The 25,992-nt window shown below is 41.7% G+C and overlaps 1 protein-coding gene across 5 annotated transcripts in view; it reads right to left on the reverse strand.

The window, feature by feature from the left end:
* The window catches only part of PBX1 (PBX homeobox 1), a 315,946-nt gene extending 290,693 nt beyond the window's left edge, over positions 1-25,253 (reverse strand). The window contains exons 1-3 of one of the 5 annotated variants that reach the window (XM_061183156.1): positions 24,849-25,251; positions 24,358-24,648; positions 21,028-21,101 (exon numbers count right to left, since the gene is read on the reverse strand). In XM_061183156.1, coding sequence (XP_061039139.1) covers positions 21,028-21,101; positions 24,358-24,548 — 265 coding nt within the window. In that variant the 5' untranslated portion in view covers positions 24,549-24,648; positions 24,849-25,251. Of the gene's footprint in view, positions 1-21,027; positions 21,102-24,357 lie in introns of all 5 variants that reach the window. The other 4 variants (XM_061183157.1, XM_061183159.1, XM_061183155.1 and 1 more) reach the window with 4 other exon arrangements.
* Between the last annotated feature and the right edge of the window lie 739 nt (positions 25,254-25,992).

Here is a 25,992-nt window from a genome sequence, read left to right on the forward strand (position 1 = left end):
GCTCCCAGTGATGGTATCCCTGTTTCATTCAATCATTTTGAGCCCGCCTGCCATCACACAGCCACTTTGGGTCTGGCCTCTGTCCTTTGGTCTTTGCCTCAGACTCTGGATTTCAATTCCCCCAAATCAGCTGTCCGTCCCAGCAAGGAGAGATGAGAGGGGACAAGGCCTCCCTGCATCCCCAGGGCTCTTTCCCCTCTCATTCTGCATATAAAAAGTGGGCTTAAGTGACTGGGTGGGAGATTCACACTTCCAGGGCTAGAAAGCTGTGGGAAGTGGGGGGGTAGGGATGCTACAACATCTGGCACTTCTCTCTCTACTTCTCCCGGGAACACCCCCTGGGGTGGTGTATGTGAGGCTGTTTCTTGAAGCAGAAGTGCCCAATGGTTGCAAGTGGGCACAACTTCAAAAACAACAAAAACAAAACAAAACTGATGAAGAGAGGCAGATAGATTAAAAAGAGTGGATATATGTATATGCATAACTGAATCACTTTGCTGTACACCTGAAACTAACACAACACTGTAAATCAACTATATTCCAATCAAAATTATAAAAAAAAAAGAGAGAGAGGCAGATAGATGGACCATCGAGATGACCATTCACTAAGCTTCTGAGAAATTGGAGTTAGCAAGGGAATCTGTATTGAAAACCTCTCATTTTGCACTCCTATGAATAGGAAGATAAACTCCACACATCGAATAAGTGTGCGTGATGTCCTTCCTCAAGAAAGTCGGACACAAAAGATTGACAACTAACAACAAAAAAAAGGCAGATGAAACATTATGAGATGTGAGTAGTCACATTACAAAAAGGGCTCTTCGCCCTACAAAAGGAGTGCTACAAGCCTAGCCCTGGAAGAGACCTCTTAATCTTTCAAAGTGAATCCCTTCACTTAACAATAAGGCAGCCAAGACTGCCAGAGTATAAGGAACATACCCAAGTCCCCGCTCTCTGTAATATCCCCATCCAGGGTTCTTTCCATCACACACATTGTTTCCATGAAGCTAAGAAGTAGACTCAAATAAAGGACAAAGTTATCAAAACTGGACCCAAACACTTTTCAGGAACTTATCCACACAAAGCGAAAGACACCGGTACCCATTACCTGAAGATACAGTAGAAGCTGTAGCATCCTAAGGCCTGGTGCACGAAACCAGGGAATATGAAATAGGCACACACATGAACATCAAACCACATTTGCTATCTCCCTTGTGTCCATCATCCTGGCCGCCATCCTTAGGTGTGAGGTGTGAGGGTTTGTGAGGTCGACCTCCAAGTTTCATTCTCCGTACAAAATCCTGGTGGACTGTTGCCGCTGTCCTCTCTGTGGGCAGCTCACCTCTATCTTCAAGTTCCCTCTGTGGATAACAGTCTCAACAGGCCATCGTCAAACCTCTCAATCACACCTCTCTGTTCAACTCTCTTGGGCTCTCGAGCTCCATATTCACTGCATGCCCCACCAATTCTGTGTTCAACAAGATTGCGAAATCTATGCCATGTTCTAAATCAGCCCTCCACATGCCGGCCAATCTGTGAGTTCTCTCTCTTGCTTCGATTTTGTAAGCAGTGGTGACAGGATAGGTTAGAGAAAAAAAACTTCAAGTTGGGTTGTGGTTTGTAATTTACAATGCATTGTACACCCATATCTCACTGGAGATTCATAACCTCCCTGGAAGTGGACAGGGCCAGGGGGATGAGTGTAATAGTGCCCACCTTACAGGTGAGGAAGCTGGCCTGAGTGGCAGGCCCCTCGTTACCCATCTACTCAATAGTAGAACAGGCCAGAATCTGTTCTCCTGCATCACAGAGCTGCTCCAAATGGGCTTGGATGTTTCTGTTTTGCTTTGGAAATGAAGAGGGAAAAAACATACATTTCCTGAACACTCATCACGTGCCTAGTGCCGTGTTTGAGGCTTGTTCAGGGATAACTATAGCATCTTCACCCATGAGCAGCTTCCTCTAGGCAAGCAATGACATAGATGCACATGTATCTTCTGTATCCTTTGCTCTTCTTACTCCTATTTGTCTGCATACATTAGAGCAGTAACTCCACCAGTATAAACCGCTAAACATAAGCAGTGGATGCTGGGTGCATCTCCCTATTTGGTTTGACAGGTAGATTTGCCAGTAGGATTAGAGAGTGATCATCTATATTTACGGTTCTTTAAAATACCAAAAAATGCTCTAATTTCCAAGGGTGTGAGTACAGCACATATCCTCTCTGTGTACATCACAGTTGTACTGTCAGGTTCCCAGATTGCTTTCTCTCTCTTTGACTTTAGTACCCCAGGAAGATGCCATCTGTTGAATATATGAATGAGTGAATGAATGAATGAATGTATATAAGCACCATTTATTCAAGGGATGGTATAGAAAAGGGGTGAGACTATAAATTGAAAGTTATTTTGTTTATTAATGACACAAAGGAAAGGGGTCTTATTCAAGAAAAAAACTACACATGGGTATATGATGTAAAGAAAAAAGTTTACAGACCAAAATGCTAAAAGTTTCTCTGCTAGACATCCATTGTTACTAGCTGCCAAGATGCCCGACTTAGGGTGAGAGTCTTGGCAACTGAGAAGAGCCTTAAACAGAGTGGCTCTGCTGAGCAAGAGACTGGAACAGCCACAGAAGAGAATCAGACAAAGAAACTGGTTCTAGTGCTCTTCGAATCAAGCCGAAGGAACTCTTCAGGACATTTTTATTTAAATGTACTGATCCTCAAAGACCACACAGCCTTCCTCAAAGTCCACAGTGAGATTCCTGGTCTAAGACAAACATCCCCACTCTCCCCAGGAGAAGACTAAATAGCAAAGCCACTAAAGCAAACGCAGGACCCTACATGGAACAGGGCTCATGAGGAGGGAGATGCGTAGGGAAAATGAGCTTTTTGATACTCTTCACTCGGAAACATCTGAACTGCCCTGGGATGGGGGAAGGATATCCCCAGGGAGTGACCCTGAAAAGTGACAGCCCGGTTTGAGATATCACAGACTCCAACTAGGAATTTTCAAGCAGGGAGGGGGCTGGCAGGAGGAAGGTAGGGGCAATTCTTCCTTTCTTCCTCCCCAAGGACAGGTTTAAATTACACGTGCTTACACTGGGAGGGGTGAGGGGAGAAGTGTAGAGGGTGCCCAAAGAGCCTCTTACTCAATTACTTCCCCTGCTGTGGGGTCTACAACAGCTTTCACGTTTTAAAAAACCACACTTTCAACTTCTTGGGTTTATTTGTATTTATTACTATTACTATTATGATTATCTAATGGAGGAGTCCTTTTCCAGTATTCCAATTGATCTGATGGGAGGAAAACTGGGCAAAAAGTCAGCAGAAGCAAAGAGAAAGCTGGCATAACTTTGGGGAGAGGGGAAAGAAAAAAGAGGAGGCTTTGTAGATAGGAAAAGACAGGACAATTTGAGGATGGGAATAAAAGGAAGGTACTGGAATCTGAGCCATTGACTAGTTAAAGCAGCTGCCCCTCCCACCTCTGCCTCTCCCACTGAAAGGTTGTGTCTAGCCAGCTTCCTAAATCTGATTATCATTTGTCTTACACGGTTCTCATGTGACATCTCTTGCACACTCTTCCCGCCCCTCCATCTACCTCAGGACACCCTGGGCACCCGTCATAACCCCAAGGCCGAGACCATAACTCAGAAAACCCAGACTCAGAGGAGCCATTCAATAACAGGTTGATTCTAACCAGAAACCTCTTTGTCTCTGAGTACTGGGTTTGGAGCACTTCACTGGAGTGATCCAATAGATCTAAGAGGGATTTCCATCCTGTCTTCTTATTTTTTGACACATTGCAGAAGCAAGCACATAAGGTTCAGAAACTAGTACGCTCACAGCAGACAGCAGTAATTTTGGAAATAATTTCTTAAGATAGGCAGTCTGAAAATAGAAATAAGTACGATTCAGATTTAGATGAATTATCTGTGACTCCTTTTTCCCTTCCTTCCTTCAACTAACACTTACTGAGCATCACATATACACCAAGCACTGTGCTGGGTATGCAGAGATGAATAAAGCATGGCTCACTAGTTTACCATCTGGAAGCGGAAGAAGCTTACAATCTCAGACAAAACTGCAATCATCTTTCTGGAAACTTTGAGAGCGTACAGAGGGTTAAAGACTGTGCTACACTTAGGTCACCTGCAAGGCCCTGATCAATGGCTGCCCTGAAGCCCTCTCTATTTTCTCCCAATGATAAGCAATTTGAGGACAAGGTCCTGTCTTGCATTTCCCATTGTGCCTAGCTTAGAAGTCAGCACCAGGTAAAGGTTTTTAAAAGAAAGGAAGAAAGGAAAAGAGGGAGAATGGGAAATATGAAGGTAAAAATTCTCTGATTAATATAACAATGAATAACTAAAAAATTAACAAAACTGGGTAAAAGCCAGATGTGGCAGTTATCTGTTCTTTTCACTTTTTATTTTACAAGTATGTCCCAGGGATCATTCGTTCTTCCTGGTCTTAGGATCCAGTGTGGTCTATAAGTCATTACAGGAATGGTAGTGGTGGCCATCACGCTGATGGGCAGCGGGAAAAGGAACAGTCTTCCCTCTGAGGCTGCCAGGTCAAGTCAGGAAGAGGCCAAAAGAGGGGTCCCACTCCCGACCTCCCTGAGGCCCCATCACACCCTCATCCCAGAGAGCTGGGGGTTGGGGAGGCTGGGGTAGTTAACCAAGGACCTCCCCCCTAAAAGAGAAAGGAAATGAAAATGCTAATCTGCAAGACAGTGGCCTCACTCCTCGCTCAGATGCCCTCAGCATTCCTGTTTTTTCCCTCCCCTCTCCGGGCTTAAGGATCCAAACTCCAAAAGGAGAAGCTAGCTGTATTGAGAGTGTATTTTAAGCAATCTTATACGTCATTTCACACACAAAAAATGTTCATGCCTCTATTATACAGCACTTATCAAGCTAGCGTCCAATGTATCTATTAAGATGTATCTAGGCCAGTAGACCATAAACTCCTCAAGGGCAGGAACTTTTGACCCCTCTTTTTGATGGCAATTCTCAGTAAATGTTAATGAATGGATTTTCCCCCTTTTTGGATAAGAAGATAAAACAGTGTTTCAATTCAAAAACTATTAACTGAGTATTTACTACACATATGCTGGGCATATAAGTTCTAATCACTGTTTTCCAGAAATTCATTAGCCTAATGAGGGAGTCGGTTTGTCAAACAATAATTATAATAAGATCTGGCAAGTGTGGTGGGGACGTTATATATAAAGGGCTACAGTAAAATATGAAATATAATATCTTGTTTATATGTTGAGGGCAACATCTGTCATATCATTTAGCATCTTCTTATTAGGAACCATAGGAGAAATTCTGCATGCAGCCAACAACTGATTCACTTTCAATTCTAAATGCTTTGAAATTTGAAATCGAGCCTGTTTCCCTTTTTGCTTTTGCTACCAGGAAGCAAACAATCAAATCTATAGCCAGCCTCTACAGGATCTAGACTGAACAAGGTCTTAAGACTAGTTTGATCCAAAGTGTCAAGAAGCTATTTCCTTACCAGCAAAAGGCTTGGGAAGGCCACAATGAGAAAGGATCTTGTGCGTGCAATTTTACATACTAACGCTCCCTTGCACTTTATTTTTCTACCTTAATTTGCTTTTCTAATTTCCTCATTTCTTTAGTAAATCTCTTCGTTTTGCTTGTACCTTCTGGTAAGCTGCTCGAATTCCTCTTTGAAATGAGATGAGCAATAAATAAATAAATAAATAAGATACATAACAGATTCTATTGATAAGTAGAAGAGAATTTCATTCCTGAGTATATAATCATCTCCAAGAAACAGAACATTCATATGGCCATAAGGAAAATGACAGGGAGAAAATATAAACATGGGGGAAGGGCTTATAATAGATATTGAGCTAGGGCAGTACAATTAAAGGTGAATTTATTTTCTTTTATAATGTATTTTATTTATTAAGGTCTGCCTGGGATTATACTGTTTTCTAAACAATACATTTAAACATAAGATACCTTGAATTCTTTTTTTTCCCTTCTAGCCCTTGGGGTGATGTGAAGATAACAAGCCCTGCACCGTCACCATCCAGGCCCATCCCCGGGACTCCATCTCCACCCAGGTCCTTGGGAGGCAGCTGTCCCCTCCTCTAAGCTGAGAATACCCACTCCTCAAAAACAGGAGCTGCTCAATGTGCCATTCTGAAAAGACTGGCTCTGCAACTGGGCAGATGAGACTTTCTGGTCTCATCAAGGAAGCTTCCATTCAGTCGCATACGGAGGTGTGACAAAAGGACAGCAGGACCAGGAAGGGCATGCAAGAACAAGACACTGTGCCCGGCTTTAAGTTCCCGAGCCCTAGGCTTCTGAGAAGGAACTAGAAAAGATGACATATATATAAAAAATATATAAAACAGAGGGGCAGTCAAGCTTTAGCCCACCTATGAAAGTAAGTCATGCACACTGCCTGAAAGAAATCAGGTAGATTCTAAAAAAGCAAATAGGCAAGGGCCTAGCAAAAATCAGGAAACAGGCCCAGGGAGAATTTTGGACTTATCTCCTTTTATTTATGTCTTACAGCCAACCACAGCCAAGAGATAATGAAGTTCATGTACCTGAGAAACAGGACCAGAAGTGGGCAGAGCCAAATGATTTGTTATTTGGACAACTGAGTAGGATTCCACGGGATTTTCTGGGAAGAATCACAAGCTGAAGGGCTGTCACTCAATGGGAATGAATATTTTGGTAGAAAAATCTACATTTAGTAAAACTTCCTGAGTCAAACCTGTCCCAACAGATCCTCTCATAAGCTGTGTAATTTTCGGGAAGTTCATGAAACTCTCTTTCAGTTTCCTCATCTTAAAAACTGAGGCAATGATAGTAGCTCCACATGTGCTCTATGCATTAACTATTATTACCTGCGCACAGAAGAATTTCCTGCTCCAAAGGGAAAAAGGGGCATCACTTCCGCTGACGTTTTCCGTTCAGCTTCATGCTAAGATGACCCACCACCACTCTTCTCCCAGCCTGGGGCCCACGGCACTCTTCCCTTCAAATCACTTGGATAGGGTAAACATGAGTATAAAGTAACAGCTTAACCATCTACACTGCCTGCCTCCCTTCCTCGGCTGACAGCCAGGACAGACAGACTGTGCGTCTGTGTGTTCCAAGAGTCGGAGAAGCCTCCAGGGCTGGCCTGTCCCAGTAACTGGATTGAACAAGCTCCTAGACCAGTTTGATCCAAAGAGACAAGCAGCTATTTCCTTACCAGCAGAACGGCTGGGCCTGGCTGAGCCAGCCACAGTGAGAAAGCCATCACCGGAGTCTCATAAACCTTAAGGAGACAGTAGGTCTAATGGCACAAGGCCTCAAAGAGCATTAAGTTAACCCAGTGTCTTCTACCAGCAGGGGGGAAGAGGGAGAAAGAAGGGAGCTGTGCAAGGGGAGGGTATGAATGTGAAAGATGAAGCTAACCATGAAAATTTAATTTGTTAAAATAATGACTAGAAAATGACAGATAATGCACAAATTGTCTACATGCATTTACTGAATACATAATAAATGTGTGTGTGAATATACAGAACTATATATGCATACCCTGATAAAAATTAATTCCAGCTTCTCAAAAGCATCCTTGTTTGTCTCCCTGCTGGCGAGAACCCTGGTGCACAGAGGTAAATTTCACACTTCCTCTCAGCAGTCCCTCCACGCGGACCCTGTAGCTTAAGCCGCCCAGGTGAGCAAATGTCACAGATGCCTCTTCGGCGGGCGGTAAATTCCAGCCATCCCAGGGAAATGCCAAGTGGTCTCAGGTCACAGGTTGGGCAAATAGTGATTTGGGGGTCTGGGGGATGCCCCATTGAAGGGGAGGAAGGGAACAAAAGAGAGTGAAAGGGGAAGCAGAAGGGAAAGGAAAGCAGAGGCAGGGTTTAGGGAAAAGCAAGAAGGCCAGCTATGTAAGGACTCAAACACAGAACATTTCTCAGGCTGCCTAAGTAAAAATCAGCACCCTTTGAAAGAAAGAAAGCGTTCTGCCACGCGTATCACCCTGCATGTTCAAGAACTTTGGATCGGAATGACCTTCTCCGATACACTCCTGGCCGTAAGGAACACAGTCCTATCTTGGGCACAGGGCTTTGGAAGCAAGTCAGCTGCCCATGTTACAAAGATCATGACCATGATACCGGCCCCTTACTGGGCTGTAGGTTCCTTGAGGGTAAGGCCCACCGCTGGCACATTTGTGTTCCTCAGTGTCTTTCATGCCTTATACAGAGAAGGTTCATAAATATTTGCTACAGCAATGAATGGGCTAAAATAGAATACAACTCTGCAATTTCATCATGCCCTCCAGAAGGTCTAAAATGAAATGCCTAACTGGTGTTGAAAAATTAAACCCAACCAGGACAGGAATTCATTTTTAACTTTTTCACTTTTCAACCTGTGGGATATAAGAGTTTTGCCCAACATCTCCAGAAATGATGGTGCTCAAAAATATCTGGTCAAACTTACTTAAAAACAATCAAGCTTCCATGACCCTCACTTATGAAAGCCAACATTCAAGAGGTGACATAAGTCAACATAAGTGAGGAGAAGACATATTCTAGTGGGATCTTGAAAAGACAACCAATCTTTGCATACTTAAGACCAAATGGAAGCCACTAGGGAGATTCTCTCCTTCGTATAAGCCTCTAGGAAGTTAATCTGCAGTTGTAGTTACCAAGATATCGCAGCCTGAAACACCTAAAAAATGAAGAGTAAATGAGTAGGTAAATGAGTAGGAGGTGGCAGTGTCCAAATCAGGAACAGAGGGAAGCAATTATTTTCATTCTTTATTATCCCCATTGCTGGATTAGTATTGCTACTCTTATATTTTAGCTGTAACATCTGTAACAGTCAGAAGGAACATGTGAACTCTCAACCTATATAATAACCCTTCCATCCTCTCCCCCAGAGTTACTGGGATGAGAAACTCATCCTGTGAAATTAATAATGGGCCTCATTCTTCAGCTGGTGGATCAGAGACTGGGCTGGTGGAAATTTATAGAGAGAATTAATTCATAGATTTTCGAAGTAATGAGGGAATTCAACCTTCTTGCTCTCCCACATTCATTCAATAGAAACTTTCTGGAGGGTCTATTAGAGGACCTGGTGGGTGCCCAGGGAGGCTGCAACAGAGCAATGATAAGAAAGCACAAGAATCCATTTAAAAATAATAATCACACATCAAGAACATCTTTCCTAGTGTAACTTTCTAAGAAGAAAAATAAAGTAATATGGCTTAGGCCTGAGCATGATGACAGCCCCTTCCTGCCTTGGCTCCAGCAGGCTAGGTGGGGGAGGGGAGGCAACTATGTGTGTAGGGGTTGGAGGGGGGCAAACTACCAAAATCGATTCTTTACTTTCAGAAGACTCTCGCAAAAAGAAGGCAGCGTGAGGCCCCTTGAAGCCTTCCTCTGAGATAAGACAAGCCACCATATAAGAAACTAGGTCCGTGGGAAGGCACCCAACCTTCTTCAAGTGTTAAAGAAATCAGACCAAGCTTAAGGAAAACAAATGTCAGCGCTGTTTAAAGTACATCAAGGTTCTTTGGGTTAAAAATCTCCCCAGGGGAAGATGATGTGCTCCCTGTAAGAGCTGAGAGAGGGAAGATGGGAGAGGGCTTCTGCAGTAACTTCAGATTATGTTATTTGATTCATTTCAATACCATGAAGCATCAACTGGACTATTTATTGAATAGAGAGGAAACAACACAGAGGCAACTAAGCAAGGAGCTGCAAATTAAGATGTGTGCCTGTGAGCGAGGGTACCCGCACACGCTCACCCACGTGCTTACACGCTGCCTTCTGAATTTCACTTCTGTATGCAAGACCACCACCGCCAGCGTCTGCACTGCACGGCCACTTTGCATACCGAAAATGCGGCCCAGACCCCGCGCCTGGCTCCCTGGGGACATACCCCCGCACCCTCGCTGCTCACTGGAGGCTCCGATTGCTGTGGCTGCGAGGGTCCAAGCCCAGACTGAGAGGTGTTTAATAAAGGAAGGATGAGTCCCGCGAGACTTTCCCCCTGGGGGGTGGGGGTCCTCTCCTATCTCCCTCTCGGGCATTGGAGAGTGAGGGCAGCTAAGGAGAGGAGGTGGCGGGGGGAGGAAGGGATCCTGGGGCGCCCAAGAGGAGGGAATCGGTGAAAACACAACCAAGCCCTTCTCCGGGGACTCTCGGCTTCCCGGGCCGCGCCCGGGCGGCCCGCGCAGGGGGTTCGGGGGCTCGAGGCTGGCTCCGCGCTGGGCGGCGGCTCCCTGCCAGTGCGCGCAGCCCCACGGGGCGCAGAGGAGGCCCCCCGGGCCCGGCCGGGAACGCGAAGGCGGCGGGCGCTGATACCCCTGCATCAGCATCAGCCCCGTGGTGAGGTCACCAGCTTTCAAGGAGGCTTCGCAGCTCCCCCAGAGCCCCCTCCTCTGAAAGGCTAATTGTGCGCGCTGCTGCAGCAAGACCCAGGCGCCCGTCTACCCAGGCCCAGCTCAGAGCATTACGATCCGGTCTGAAAGGGGCCTCTGCTTAGCACAAGGCCATGTGGCCGGCCACCCTGCTCCTCCAAGGTTTCTTAGCATTTTCTTAAGCTCCCAAAGTTTTATTTCGTAATGCATCCCCTTAAACTCCTTCCCGACGACTCCGATTTCTCTTTCCCACCTGATCTAAGCAAACAGGCTCTCTCATCTCCTGCGTTTTCTGGTTGTTTTCTCCTTTCCCCTTTGATTGGCCTCGGGACGAAGCTGCTTTAATTTATTCCTCACACGATCTAGTTACTTCTCCGGCCTTCAGACTCCGTGCTGCGCGCACCATCACCACCCACCCACGCATTTCCCACGCAAGGGGTTAGGGATTACAAGCACCCTAGTAAGGAGGCCACACAAAGGAAAGCGGTGCATGTGTTGCCCGCGCTTTGTTTTTAAATGTTTATTAATGTAAGCAGGGTGCACGGCCCTAGAGCCTCTGCATGCAAATTCTGTACTCGTATCCTTTCAGAATGGATGTAGGCTGGGCTCGTCATCAGGGTCTCTGAGAGGCTCTCTTTGTTAGGGACAAAAGATAAATGGAAACTTTCAATTCTATTAACAATGGTAATTATAAGGAGGATTCTCTTACAGTGACAAGACTTGGGCTCAAATCACCTAAAGCTCTCAGAAAAATGACTGACTGACAGCTATCTCTCAGCCCTACCAGCACAGGCCACTAGGTAAATGTATTCCTTTGACCTACTAGCAGATTCAACCCTGTCTCAAAGCAGGACAAATAGATGGAACTTTCTTCTCACACTTACTGAACCACACTTTCTCAAGGAAAGTCAAACATCTTTCTAGATATCCTCACTTTGTTTCCAGAAGCCCCACTGACAGGTAGGTGGGAAACAGACATTATTTTAGTATTTCAGCTGAGGCACACTGAACAAGCAACTGTTCACAATTCTATGGTGAAAATCAAACCTAAGTTTCCTGACTCCCTGCGCTGCACCATATGAACTTGGCAAAGGTATCCTGCACTTCCAAGCCTGCAACCATATATCTTTGTATTTTCCAAAAGCAATTTTCAGTCTAGAATCCAATAGCTACAAATAGATAGGACACAAAAGAAACATAATTTGCATTCAGTCATGGAATCAACAAGGTGGATTAAACTGGGACTGGCCTCCAGCTGGCCTTGTAAATGTGATACTGAATGCTTCAATTAAAAAAACAAACAAACAAACCACTATTTTTTTTTCCTCCCGGTTTGCCTTCTCCAGCTCAACTTGAATGATGGAGGCAGCTTTAACACCACCATAACCAGTTTTACATGACTGTCTAGAAAAGATATAAGGAGTCAGAGGATAAATCAGAAGTGCCATAACAATGAAAAAAAGAATCGTGTTTCATAAATGCTTCACCTGCTTTCAGTGCTATGTATCCAGGCCTTGGCGGAGACTATGTTGGGGTTCATGATCCATGAAACGTGGGGTCAGATTAGTGGCTCTTTAGAGTGGCCCATTCCATGGATGTAGAAACCTGAGACCAAGAGGTTAAATGGCATTCTCAAAATAACATAGTAACTTGGAGGCAGGCAGTGTTAGGCTTTAGAACTCTTGATTCAGGGTCCAGCAAACACAGAATTCTCTGTACTTTTTCCATTGTATCCTAGCCGTACAAAAACAAGGTGGCTGCTTCCACCACCCATTCTATTTTAGGGAACATTTCAGATTTTGTTATGGATAAGGTATCAAACCATAAAATGAGGAGTTAAGGAAAGAAAAAAAGTAAAAAACAGAAGAAGGTAAAGGGGAACCACCTCATCCTGGCTCCCAGTAGTGGGATATTCCCTGCCAGAAAGCAATGCCTTAGATAAGCTTTATTCTGGAACATGGCTATCCATCAGGAACCAATTTCAATTGTTGCAGAACTACCAGATCAAGTCTGAGTAGGGAACAATCAAGTTTCACACTCTTCCTTAGAGTGTGAAAATTATGCCAAAAAAAGAGCAAAACAAAGATTTATGCCAGGACAACCATTCTACGGCTATGCTCTTCAATACGGAGAGTAGTAGCCCCATGTGGCTATCGGGCACTTGAAGTATGGCTAGTCCAAATGGAAGATGTGCCGTAAATGTAAAATACACAACTGATTTCAAAGCCTTAGTACAAAAAAAATGTAAAATATCTCATTAATAATTTTTATGTTGACCATATGTTGAAATATTTTAGATATATTTGGATTTAAATAAAATGTGTTATTAAAATTAATTTCACCTGTTTCTTTTTACTTTTTTTTCCCCGATGGGCTACTAGAAAATTTAAAACATTAAATTTAGAATGACATGTGTTCACTGCACAGCACTGTTCTATGGGATTCTCTCCCTAGAAACTCTAGGATTGAAGGAAGGAGGCACAGGAATGTTGGGGTAACTTCTGCTGAGCTTTGCCCCTGACTTTTTTCCCCTCTCATATTGAAAACCATTTAAAGCATTTAAAAGCAGGGTCAGGAAGCATCTCAGTGAGCCTCTAAAACTCCTGGCCAGAGCTCGTAGAAAACCGAACCTGAATAGACGGGGTCAAACTAATGAGACCAGTGGTAGACAGCCACGTGGTTTCAGAAAAATAACAGTAGTTGCCATGTATTGAGCATACTCATGGAACTATGTGCTTTATATTATTGTCTTGGTTAGTCCTTCAACCAGCCTACATTGTATTATCTTTACTGTACAAATGAGGAAATTGAACCTCTGTTAAATCAACTTACGTTACACAACAAGTGAGGATTTTAATCCAGATTGGTTTGACTCAGAGACCATGCTCTTTCTAGCATACTAGATTGCTATTCAAAAAACTTGTCTGACCTTTTTGGCAAAGGTCTTCTTCTCCGGGAACCTGACACCTGAAATTCTAGCAGTAGAGATTCATTCCTTTGACTTATTATTTTTCTTCTCTAAAATGCAGATAGCTCTGAGAGAGGTTTCACATAAATCCTGATCATGCACACTTCAAGTCAAATAAATGTATCAAAATATTTTTTCTTAGAGTAGGTATTAATCAAAGAAGAAAAAAAAATACAGTACACCCTTACACATGGAGAAGAAAGATCAGTGATTGAAGAAAAAGGCTGAAAAATAATGCTGAGAGCGGCGAAGACCAAATTTAGTGTTATTTACAATAAAACTTAAGAATACACCTACTACAGCTACTCTGGAAAACAGTTTGGCAGTTCCTCAAAATGCTAAGCATAGAGTTACCATATGATCTAACATTCCACTCCTAGGTATATATCCAGAGAAATAAAAACATGTCCACATAAAGCTGTTATGCAAATGTTCAGAGCAGCAACAACATATGAAAACAACCTAAATGTCCATCAACTGATTAACGGATAAACAAAATGTGGTATATCCATACAATAGAATATTATTTGGCTATAAAAAGGAATGAAGTATCAGTATACGCTACAGCACAGTGAAACTTAAACACATTATGCTAAGTGAAAGAAGCTAGTAATAAACCATATATTATATGATTCCATTGATGTGAAATGTCCAGAATAGGTAAATTCATACAGACAGAGATCAGTGATTAGTAGGGGCTATGCAAAAGGAGAAATACAAACTGACCAGCAATGAGTACAGGGTTGTTTGTGGGAGGTGATAAAAATATTCTAAATTCAGGTTGTGGTGATGGTTGCACAGTTTTGTGAATACACTAAAACCACTGAACTGTATACTTTAAATGGGTGAATTTCATGGTATATCAAATATATCTCAAGAAAGCTGTTAAAAAAAGAAAAAAAAAATCTACTAGTATCAAGGTTGTTATTATGACTGATATAACATTTTCCCTAAAGGAACAACATATGAAGAAGACAGGAAGAGGTCAGGTTGCCCTAAACTCACTTTATGTTACTCTTCCTGCTTTGAAACTTTGAGTTGAATGGATGGGCCTATGTGTTTTCAAAGGGAAAATATTTTTAACTATGATTACATAATATCTCCAGTTGCTGATGCTAAGAAAACACCATCACTAAAAATGCCATTCTAGCTTTTCAGGTGGTTGTTGTCCGGTTTGTAGATAATTAAAAACCTCTGTCTTTGCTCTTACCCATTCTTTTTTTCCCCTCTTCTTCCAACCTCGACCAGCCTTTTGGCCAGATATAACTCATTCTCACTTTAAGAGAATGGCAAGAGAAACATAAGAAAACAAATCTTAAATTCAGCACTATTTTTCCTTTTTCAGCATAGAATCACAGAGTCTTGGAATTGGCTTGGTCTTTTGGGACCATCTGGTGCAAGCCTCTCTTTTTCATATAAGAAAACAGGGCCAGAAATAATAAAAGCTAACAGTTATGGACTGTTTACTCTATGCCAGGCACTGTAATTTACATGTATTACCTCATTTAATCCTCACAACAGCCCTCTAAAATAGGTACCATTATTACCTTTATTTTACAGGTGAAAAAATGAGGCACAGAGAAGTTTAGTAAATTTAATTAGGTCACACAGCTGAAAAATAGGAGATCGGGATACAAACCCAGGTGGTCCAGCTTCAGACACCAAATCTTTAACCACTACTGTTATAGTTTCTCCTAAAAGTATTTAAGCTATCTGCCTGTCATCTTATAACTACTTAGTGGTAGGTCCAGAACTAGTACAGGTATGAGGGACCCACCCCAGTTTCCATTTACTGACAGAATGACAATGGGAGATATAGTTGAAACCATGACCTAAACCAAAAAGGATGAATTTTTCCACCCATTGCAATCTTGATTTCCACCAATAATTGAGAGATTGAAACAGAGCCGTCAGAGGTAAGAAGACCTTCCGGGAAGTCACTACTGACCTTATTCTGCCATGAAGGGAGATAGGTTTTATAATCCTATGACAGTCTATACCCACACTCTTTTTTTTTTTTTTTTTTTTTAATTCTGGAAATCACTCTGCCAAGTTCTGAGAAGTGATATCACTAAGATGTAGATGAGGCAAAAGATTCAACCAGAGAACTCTCCTGATGAGACATACTGACTACCTCACTACTTAATTATATATTCGTAGAAAAAGTTAACACAATGACAAACTATGAAATGGAATAGAATAGGAGTCTTGAGATAATTTACTATAGAAAATACAGCATCTCTTATCTATATCACTCAGGGAGCTCAAAGCACTTTGCAAACAACTCATTAATTCTCTGCTGATTTTATTTATCAGTTACTACATTCCTTAACCCTCACCACACCATCTCAGGTAAGGGGCAGGAGTGGAGCCAGAATTATCATATTCCTCTAACCCAGGCTAAAATGGCCATGCAAATGGACAGGGTGCTCCCAGGGGCATATGAAAATGAGTAAGAGCTGTCTTTGGGAGCTGCACCTAGGACACTGCCTCAACCATGTGACATTTTGGGCAAATTTTTTAATGAAAAGAAAAGGTAAAAAGTATGCTTAGAATCACTACACCAAGTTCCAACCATAACAGCATCCATCTAACAAAGGTTTGAAACCAAAGTTAAGTTAACCAATGTTAAGTTTTCCTAAGGCATGCATGTCAACTACGCCTCAAGAGAAGCCAGGGTTATGCTTTAAATTAAAATTAAAATGCTTTCTTATTTAAATATGTTCGATATCTGGGTTTGGGATTGGTTGCTTGCTTGGGGGTAAATTCTGTAATTTTGCCAACAACAAGCAAAAGTTTATGGATGTCAGCAGAACGGAGAAGCACGTGAAGAGAGGCATGTGAGAGAGGCTTGGCACCAGCAGTGAGCTAGATGCACCAGCAGGCAATGCCCGCCTCCACCCAGACTGCAGCCTGCCACCCACCTGGGGACCCACACCCTCGCTCCTTCCAGCTCGCAACACCCCACAGGGCCTAAGTCACAAGTTTCCCCTGCGTTTCCCCACTCATAAATCCTCTTCCAGCTTCCTCAGTTTCACTTAAATCTTTTTCATTCCCAATCCTCACAGACATCCTATTGTTAGAAGAAATGACACCAAATTTCCAAAGACCTCACTCTGGTAGGTCTGACCAAGCTGTTCTTTGCATCCTCCTCTCCACCTCTCAGGTGCCAGAATTGGTCCAAATCCACTTCTAAAAGTGGATGACACAAAATCGACTGAAGAGAAGGGGCGCTTCTCATCATAAGCTCATATTGTGTCTGCCACGGAGCCGTATTATTGTAGGTCTATCGCTTCTAACCAGATTATAATAAATAGTACAGGGTCTAATCACCTGACTTCTGCCTAGCACATCGCTGTACCTGAAACAGAGGTTCAAGTAAAACTGAATCAAGTAACTCCCCTTCATTTGCTCCCCTTCTCTCTCTCTGTCCCTTCCACAAAAAAAAAAAAAAAAAAAAAAAGACCAAATACTTGAATTCTCTCATCAGCAAGAAAAAGTTTTTGCATTTGCCTGCTAGAGATGAACTTCTATGAAAAGTCACTCCTGCCACGTCAACCCCAAAAGGAATCTGATCAGAGGCAGCTCTAAATTGTCTGAAGTTATTTCACTACACTCCTGTTCTCTGTTCAAGGCCTAATCCCATCAGAATTATTTCCCTGAAACATATAGCTTCCTTCCACGGTGTCCCCTCCACCTACATATACAAACACACACACACATACACATGTACACACGTGTGTGCACACACACACAAATTATTCTCTAATGCTATAAAAAGACGAGGATTAGGAATCCCATAATGTAATTGCTATACTAAAAAGAAGTGGCAGGCGAAAATAATAAGGGAGGGTGAAAAAAGGTGAAATACAGTAGTAGACTTCAGGAAAAAAAAACTACAGTCTGCGATGGGGGTGTTAATTGAACCCAGAGAAAAAAGAAAAGAGAGAGAACAAAGGCGTGTTAAGAAAGCAAAAAATAATTTTTTTAACCTCCTTCAGTGATTTGATAACTTCACTGTAGATAATACGCAGAGGAAAATTGGCTGAAAAGTGCCATATATAGCTATTATGTTCTAAAATTAAAAACTATCCACAACAATTACAGCTATTCGTTACTATCTATAAATAGTCTTCTTATAAATGTCACCCAATATTTTTTGTGTTTTCCTCATTTTTAAACCTGCATGATTTTTGACACAGAAATTTTTAAAAATCAAGAAACATTTAAAAATATAGTTAAGGTCTTTTTAAGAAATGCAGTATGTTTGAATTTTTCTTCTCCTTCTCTTCCATCCCATCAACCCCACTACCACTACCTCTACACATATGCAAAACCCAGCCTATTGCTAATATGTCAGAAGACAGGGAATGGTTCTTAAGAAACAAAAGAAAATGAGATATTAAATGGTCCAAAACTCTCTATGAAATCTCTATGTTCCCAGAAGGAACAAGCAGATAAAAGCCACTTCTGAAATACACTTGCTGGAGGTCTTGACAGGGCTTTCTTGCTGTTGAGATCCACTGCCTGAGAATTTTGCAGGCATTCCTTGTTCTTAGCGTTTATTAAAAAAAGCAAAAAGGTATCAAAATAAAAACTTACCTACATTCTCAACAAGAAGGCACTAGGGTTCTCTTTTTTTTTTTTTTTTTCTGAATATCCCCACAGTAATTTCTGACTAAATACCTATCAATCAACTGTAATCTAGACGGTGCTGCCTACTTTGGGTGTTATGCGTGTGTGTTTCTTTAAAGTTCCAAAAGGTTGGTAAGACAATCTTAGCTAGTTTCCCTACTAATTTCTGAGTTTTCCAATGAAAGTCCTTCACAAAATCAAAAAAGCAAAAGCAGCCAAGGAATGCAATCACCACGCTTCCTCTCAGGGTCCTGCCTTCCTTGTAAAGACCTAGGTAAGCCCACTGAGTGAGCTCCGTGTGAGAATACAAACAAACAAACAGAGCCCACCCTAAATCAAGTAACGTCCACAATGCTTGAGACGGAAGCTCAAAAATACTCATTCAATGTGAGGGGCTTGAAAGTAACAATAGGAAAAGTCCCAAAACAATGATGGAATGTATGTGAACTGATCATCCAAGTGATCTTTTCACTAGCTCTGTATCAAGAGGGGAAAAAAAAAAAGAGCTCCTACAACTTTACAGACACTATGTGTCTCAGACACGTCAACCTATGTAAGATTTGCGGGCTCGTAGAAAGAGGGTGAGGCCGATCTTGAGTAAGTAATCGTGCTTTAGAATCAAAGAGTCCTTTTCAACACACCGCAGTTGTCTCCTACCTATAACACCAAACACTCAACATTCCAGGACAGGTTTCTTCCTTCCCCTTAATCCTTCCAATACACAAGTTGAGGAATAAGAAGGAGAAAGGCCTTTTTTTCTTTCTCTTTTTTCTCTTTTTCTTTTATTTTTTTTACTTTCACCCATGGGTGCCCTCTTAATCCAAAACTCTGTGTGTGTGTGTGTGTGTGTGTGTGTGTGTGTGTGTGTGTGTTTATTTCCCTCTTAACACGGGGCCAACGATCCTTATCATTTTCAATTTACAGTACTCAATAAACTATTTTTTAAATATATTGAGAGACAACACACAAAACCGTGAGTTAGATTTTTAAAAATCTCCAAATGTTAATGTCATTCAATAACAGAAAATCTTAAAAACAAAATATATAATCCAACAATTATACCTTTAGAGTATTATTTTGACCTTCCTATCACCATAGTTTAGGCAATATTCATGTAAGGAGCAAACTCTTGAACCCACACCAGAACCAGATCTCTGTTCACACCCACCCACTTTGATCTACTGCCTCAGTAGGTTTTAATTAGAAGACTAGAATTAAACACTTTGGCCACAATATACATTTAAGTGCCCTGATGGGCTTCCTTTCAATAAAAGTCTGATAAAGTGTCTTTAAAATACAGTCTCTTTGGCCTGGATTATCAAATATGCCTTTATAGCTTGATTCTACATTTTATGAAGCAAAATCAGCAGGAACGCATACCTGATTAGTAACAAATTTCAACAAACCAAATATTCCAAGTAAATAAGCAACAGAGAAAAAAGAAAATGAGAAGGAAGAAAAAAATGAAAGAAGAGAAAGAAATATATACACACTTAGGTTTTCTGATCCGGGCTAATAGGAAAAACAAACAAACAAACAACTAGAAAGTGTGACAAACTGAAAAAGCCCTTTTGATATTTGTATGCACAATCCATACATTTCTTAAAAGGTGTCTCACAGCTAAAATAATGCAATTCACAGCTTTGCAATAAGGTTAGGCTTTGGCAAGGCAACCTGGAAGACTTAAAGACCTAAACATCACTGCTCAGGTGCTTTGTCTGGGATATCATGCACAACACAAATAACATTCAACAAAGGAGCTGCTTACTAATTTTCCATACATTTCAAGACCCGAGTAATTACATATTTGATCAATGGTCACATCTTGAAACTATTTATTTTTTAAAAGAGAAACACAGAGAGGACTCAAAAAGAAAGCCACCCTGTGTGCCCTCACTCCCCCCCTTCCTTTTTTTATGTGTAACTATCGATGTATATCAGCCGGGCATGCAATCATATTTATTGTCACTTTCATTCATGTCATGCCTTTGCTTATACGGTTTAGATATGAATTATTGACTGTTACACTCCTTGTTGTAAAAAATAAATAAATAAATAGGATGTCAGGTACTTTGCACTGCTCTACAGCGAGCGAGCAAGTCAGAGGCCAGCAGAAGCTCCCGCTTTATATAACCACCCCTCGTTCCTCATCTTTATGCCCTGGTTTCAGATTGCCTTCTCAACTCTTTTCTTTTTACAAGGGAGAGACTCACCCACCTTGGAAAATTAAGGATTAAAATAAACAAACAAGAGGATGTTGCTAAATGTCCTTCCCAGAGCATCTGTTGTTTAAGAACACCTCTGATTGATGACTGCTATTTTTTAATTGTTGCTTTAAATTTTAAATGCCCTCCTGGGATGTGTTATAAGTGTGTTAGTCCATGATATGAGGTCTAGAAAGTAGAAAAACAACAGAATGAGTGAGCTCGTGGCATTCTATTCTCCTAAACCCAGTGATTCTCCCAGCTATAAAATCACAGGGCACTCAAATACCGATAACCTGATGTTGTGTGATGCTTTCCACAAAGATATTTGACAACACTCTGTCGAGAATCTCTAGTTTGCTGCTTCGTGTAATTACAAGAAAAAAAGAAAAGGAAACTTTAAACACTTTAGCACCCCGGTGCCCAACACCAAAAGAATTAAGTGTTTTAAAGATGGACCAAAATATATTCCTTCAGGAAACGGACTTTTACTTTCATATTTTTCCCCCAAAGGCACATCATTCTATAAATTTCCCTTCATAACCTCTATCTCAGCCTCAATTTCAAAGAGGCCGGGAAGAGAGTTAAGGCAAATAAACCAGTAATGGCTGGTAATAACTGTCAAAGAAACTTGGTGCTTTCTTTTACAGGAAGCAGGGCTACTAGGACTTCCTATTGGAATATGCGATCAATCTTGAGAGTACTTCTATTCTGAAATTTTAATATTTAAATAATGGGTTCCTGATTGCCGGTTAAGTGGTCAATTGGCCAAAGAAAATGCTTAAATGTTGGAATCTCATTCCTACCTGTTTTTTCTTTGATTTCACACAACACATTAAACAAGGCAGGCTTCATTCTGTGGCAGTTTAAAGCATGTTTTCTGCAAGAAAGAAACAACAGAATAGCTTAGGTGGACTCTAAGAGATCAAGCTGCTCATAATGCACAGGGGGAAGAAAATTTGAACATTTAGCCAAAATTATAGACCAAGCATAACTCTGTGGCATGCTTCAATTGCTTTATGACTTAATATACAGAGTCCCGCCATAGAAAAAGAAATAATGTTAATTAGCAGGGAGAGAGTAGGGATTTAACTACAGAACAGAACTAATCTCAATTACGCCCATTTAGGAAGAGTTTTGGGCTTGTTTGTTTGTTTGTTTTTTAAATAAGTAGTTTAATCCAAGTGGAAGTCTTAAACCAATAATCCTATCCAGGGCAATGAATACACACGGCAGACTCAAATGCATGGGTTAACAGTTTTGTATAATCTATGCAATCACCACAGCCTAGGAGCTGTCTGCTTCTCGGTCCGTGTGTGTTTTCAAATTTAATTCATCCATGTGTTCGAATTCATTCCGCAGATGCCCCTGTATTCTCATAAACACAAGATGCTTGAAAGGTCTTCTGAGTAGAACTGTCAATTTATAAAATTTCAGTCCCCAAGTTAAAGAGTATGGAAATGCATTGCCAGGGGGCAAACATACCCATATGGGGAATAAATTCATTTCTCTGTGTTCACATTATGTCGCTTGTGCACACACTGCTTATTTGCAGGTGTTGAAATTCAATTATTTACAATTAGGACCTTGCACCCATTGGGGAAAAAATAAATACAATTCTGCCTTTTAGATTAGTGATTTACCTGGTTCTTCTGTGTGTTTGTATTCAGAATGCACTTGAAGACCAAAACAATACCTTTCCCTTTATTTTACTCTGGAAGCACTTAGCAGAAGGATATTGTTTTGGAAACAAAATACTGATCATATCAGCTATTAGTTAAGGGAATTCTGTTGACTAACTAAAATGAATGTGTAAAGATAAATGGGAACCTCTGGCACTCAAGACACATGCAGTTCTTTTTAAATCCCTTTCAAAGTTAAAAAACAGACACATCCTCATGAACGGAAACCATGAACCATGCTCTATATACTGTACATCAGAGGAGTCATAAACTCAAAATTCAGAAGTATCAAAATAAACATACACATTGTGTCTAAAATAGGAATGGTTCCCTATGTAAATAATAAATGTACATGATGAAGATCTGACTAGGGAAAGGAAACACCCGATTAAAGTATTTGCTCAGTTACATTGTTTAACCAAAAAGAAAAGCTTACTGGCGATTTAGTTCTCTTGCAGGATGAGAAAAAAAGGTGAAAAAAACTTCAATGTATCAAAGACTTCTTTCTGGGCCTTTTTTTAAAAAGAGTTTTCATTAATTGTATTCTTATATAAAGGCCCAAATGCAAAAACAAATAACAACAAAAAATTCCACACGGCTTTGCAGAAATATTGCATTGCCACAGCACATCAATGGGGTTATAGAGAGAGAACAGAAAATGTCACTATCCCAAAATTGTGTCTGATCTCTCAACATCTAGGCCATTAAAAGGAGGAACCCGCCAAGCCACGGCTGTCCTCAGTTGTACAAAAAGGAGTGGGACTAAATATCAGAAAAGTGGTGAGTTTCCAGCCTTACCGGCCCCTTCAGCTGCACAAACTTGTTATTAAAGCAGTTTATTGGTATGTCTGAGTTTATTTTTCTGGAACAATGTAATGGAGGAATCTGTTCCAATTCAAAAAGAGGCTGCCAGTGGGAAATCTTCCTCTTACTCTACCTATTAGCTTTTCTCTGGATAATAAAATTCAAAAAGGGCACCGATTAATTTTTGAAAACTTTCCCCTATTTAAAAAAAATTTAGCATAGTTCCAGTCTTTGAAACTTCCCAAGTTTTCAAGCACCCATAAACCTCAGGACTTTTGAGTTTACATGTTGCATGTGCTTACAGCTAAAGTAAGAGTGTAATTCATAACATCCATGTTTTTAACTGCTCCTTCCCATTTTCTAAACTCAAATTCCTATTTCCCTTAGACAAAAATACATATAATGATGTCTTCTCCATATAACTAAGTCTTGTGAGGTACAGGAATTGTGTATATATGATTTAAAAACCCAACTGCTTCTGAGATTTAACAAAGCTGGGTAATTGTAAAGACATATGTGGTCATTAGATTTTTTAAATTCTTCCTTTCGAGATTGGCCTTGGGCAAGCAGTTGGTGGGTTGCTATTTAGTTTATGTTTTATTTTGAAAAGAGAATTCACTGTAAAATCCTAGAGTGGAGAATTATATACCTGGTAGTGGATTAAGTTGAGAAGCTACACAGCTTCTTTATTATGCTTCCTTAATGAAGATCTTCCTATCCTATAGGATTGAAATACATAAAATACACACTTGCCTTCATTTCTATTTTAGTAGCATCTAAGTGGTCCTGAAAGAAGCATGGGAAAAAGAGCATGCTTGATTTCCCCCCCCCCACCCCTTTTTAAAGGACCATACATTCTGTACTACGGAAGGTTAGTAAACCCACTCAAAATAAGAGACAATAAAGTTACACTACATATCTGAGCCTCTTAAACCTACCAAATATGTTTGAAAGCAAAAGTATCTCTTTCTTTCTTTACATCAGCTTTTCTTGAAACAGAATTAAATAAATGCAAAATATTTTCTGGATAGCTGACAACTACTGACAAAGAATTACCTTGCTTTTTTTTTTTTTTTTTAATAGGGAGATAAAGGGGAAAAGATAAAAATTAATTTTGGAGGAGTAGTCCAGAAAGAAAATCCAAAGTCTCTAATTCAGGGAAGGGGTCAACTAAATTTGCAAATAAAGTGTTCATGGGACATTTTATTTTGTAATGTTACGGAGTCCTTCAACAAGAAGTAATGTAATGCTGTTCAAAACTTGACAATTCTGCTCTCTCTGATACTTTTTTAAAGCAGTAAAAAGTGCCGAGGGCCGCTTTTGGATCAGTTGGCAATATTTTCGGCGTGCCTGAGTGTTTGTCTGGATATATATGAAGACCTCTTTTTTCACACACACTCACACACACACACTATATATATATATGAAAAAATATATATACACAGCCATATCACGGCATGGGAGATTACACTTTCGATAACAACGCTCCTTCAAATTTTACTCCTCCGCCATATAGTTGCTCGTCAAAATGGGCAAAGAAATAACATTTAAAAAGAAAGCGCTGTGGTGATTCGGTTCCCATTGTTTCCCCCAGCGAGAGGGAGAAAAACAAAAAACCCCAAGAAAGGAAAAGAAAAGCCACCATCTCACCTGGCCTGCGCCTCATCCAAACTCTGGTCTGTGATGGTCATAATTTGCTGTAAAATGTCTCCAATGTCCTGCTTCCTCCCGCCCTCCCCCTCGGTCCCTCCGGCCCCATCCTGCAAGTGCTGGGACAGGCCGGGGTGTCCGGCCATCCCGACCCCAGCATGGGAATGCATCAGCCTGGGCTGCTCGTCCATCTCCAAAGGCAACGGCAGCCCCCGGCTCTTCCTCTTCTGCTCCTCGGCTCGGCTCCTGGGAAGCACCAAGGCTTTTTATCCTTCAAGCTGTCTTCAAATCCTTTTCAGGATAAACAGGGAAGGGGGTAAAAAAGAAGACCAAAAGAAAAAAAAAAAAAAATCCCTTTGCCTCTTTAGAGGATGGTGGGAGGATGGGGAGTGGGGAGGGGGAGGGGGGCGTGAAGGGGTTGCGGGGTGAGGGTGGGGATAAGGGCTGGTGGGGAAGGCTGTTGACTCCAAAAAGCAAGAAAAATAAACCACCTTCCCACTTGACGAAAAGAAATCAGAGCTGGCTTTTGGTTTTTCAGTCCGGTATCCTTTGCAAGGCAGAAATGGGCTCCCGGCGCTTATATCTGTGGCTTAATCCTTTTGCAAATATGCATTGATCGGGAGAAAGGAGAGGAAGGCAGGGGGATTGCAATGCAAACTTTCCCCCCCACCCCCCGCTGCCCCCCACCCCCACTCCGGGCCAGAGTGATCTCAAAGGGGGTGGGCTGTTGCAAAAGCCAGATCTCCCCCAGCCGCGGCGGCAAGGCAGAGCACAGGCTCTCTCCTCCACCGTGTCTCTGCAAACTCCAGCAGCCCCGTCAGCCTCCTGCTTTTGTTTAGCTCAGGCTCAGGACTCCAGAAACATATACAGAAAAACCACAGCCTGAGAGGAGGAGGAGGAGGAGAAGGAGGAGGAGGACGAGAAGGAGGAGAGGGGAGGGGGCAGAGGAAAGGGAGGAGGGGGCGGGGAAGCCGGCAGGCGGGGAAGGGAAGGAGGGAGGAGGGCACCCGGAGCCCCGCCCCCCTTCCCTGATTGGCCATCGGAGAAAAGACGGGCCCCTCCTCCCGCTGCTTTCCTCCCTGCGCCTCCTCCTCGGCCTCCTTCGGCTCCTCCTCGCCCGGCGCCCTGTCAATCAGAGTTCAGAGGTGGGCCGGGAAGGAAGCAGAGCTACTACCAAGTCTCCAGTCCTTAAAGGTGCAATGATACCGAAGCGCCAGCTCGGTTAGCCAGTTCCCACTTTTCCTGCCTGCCTCACTTGGGTTCTGTCCTTGAGAAAAATGTGGCTCCACTTAAAAGCAAACGTATAAAATTAACACGAAAGAACAAGGACGGTGTGGGTCGCCCCCTCAACCCGGGTTTTTCTTTTGCTGTAACGTTGCCATTTAAAACTTGATCCTTTTAAATCGTTAGAGCTCAGGGAAACTGTTGAGAGCGAAAGTTTGTCAGCACGAAGTTGTTATGAAACAATCGAGCTGTTAATATAATTAATAATGATCTCTAATAAATGGCATATGTAAAAAATAGATTTTAGAAAACAATCACAATAGAGCTAAAAGTAATACTGAACTGTGACATTTTGGCTGCATGGAAACTAAATTATGGATTATGAAACTAAATAATGCTGAAAAAAAAAGA

The sequence above is a fragment of the Eubalaena glacialis genome, chromosome 3 (genome assembly GCF_028564815.1).
Source record: "Eubalaena glacialis isolate mEubGla1 chromosome 3, mEubGla1.1.hap2.+ XY, whole genome shotgun sequence".
NCBI lineage: Eukaryota > Metazoa > Chordata > Mammalia > Artiodactyla > Balaenidae > Eubalaena > Eubalaena glacialis.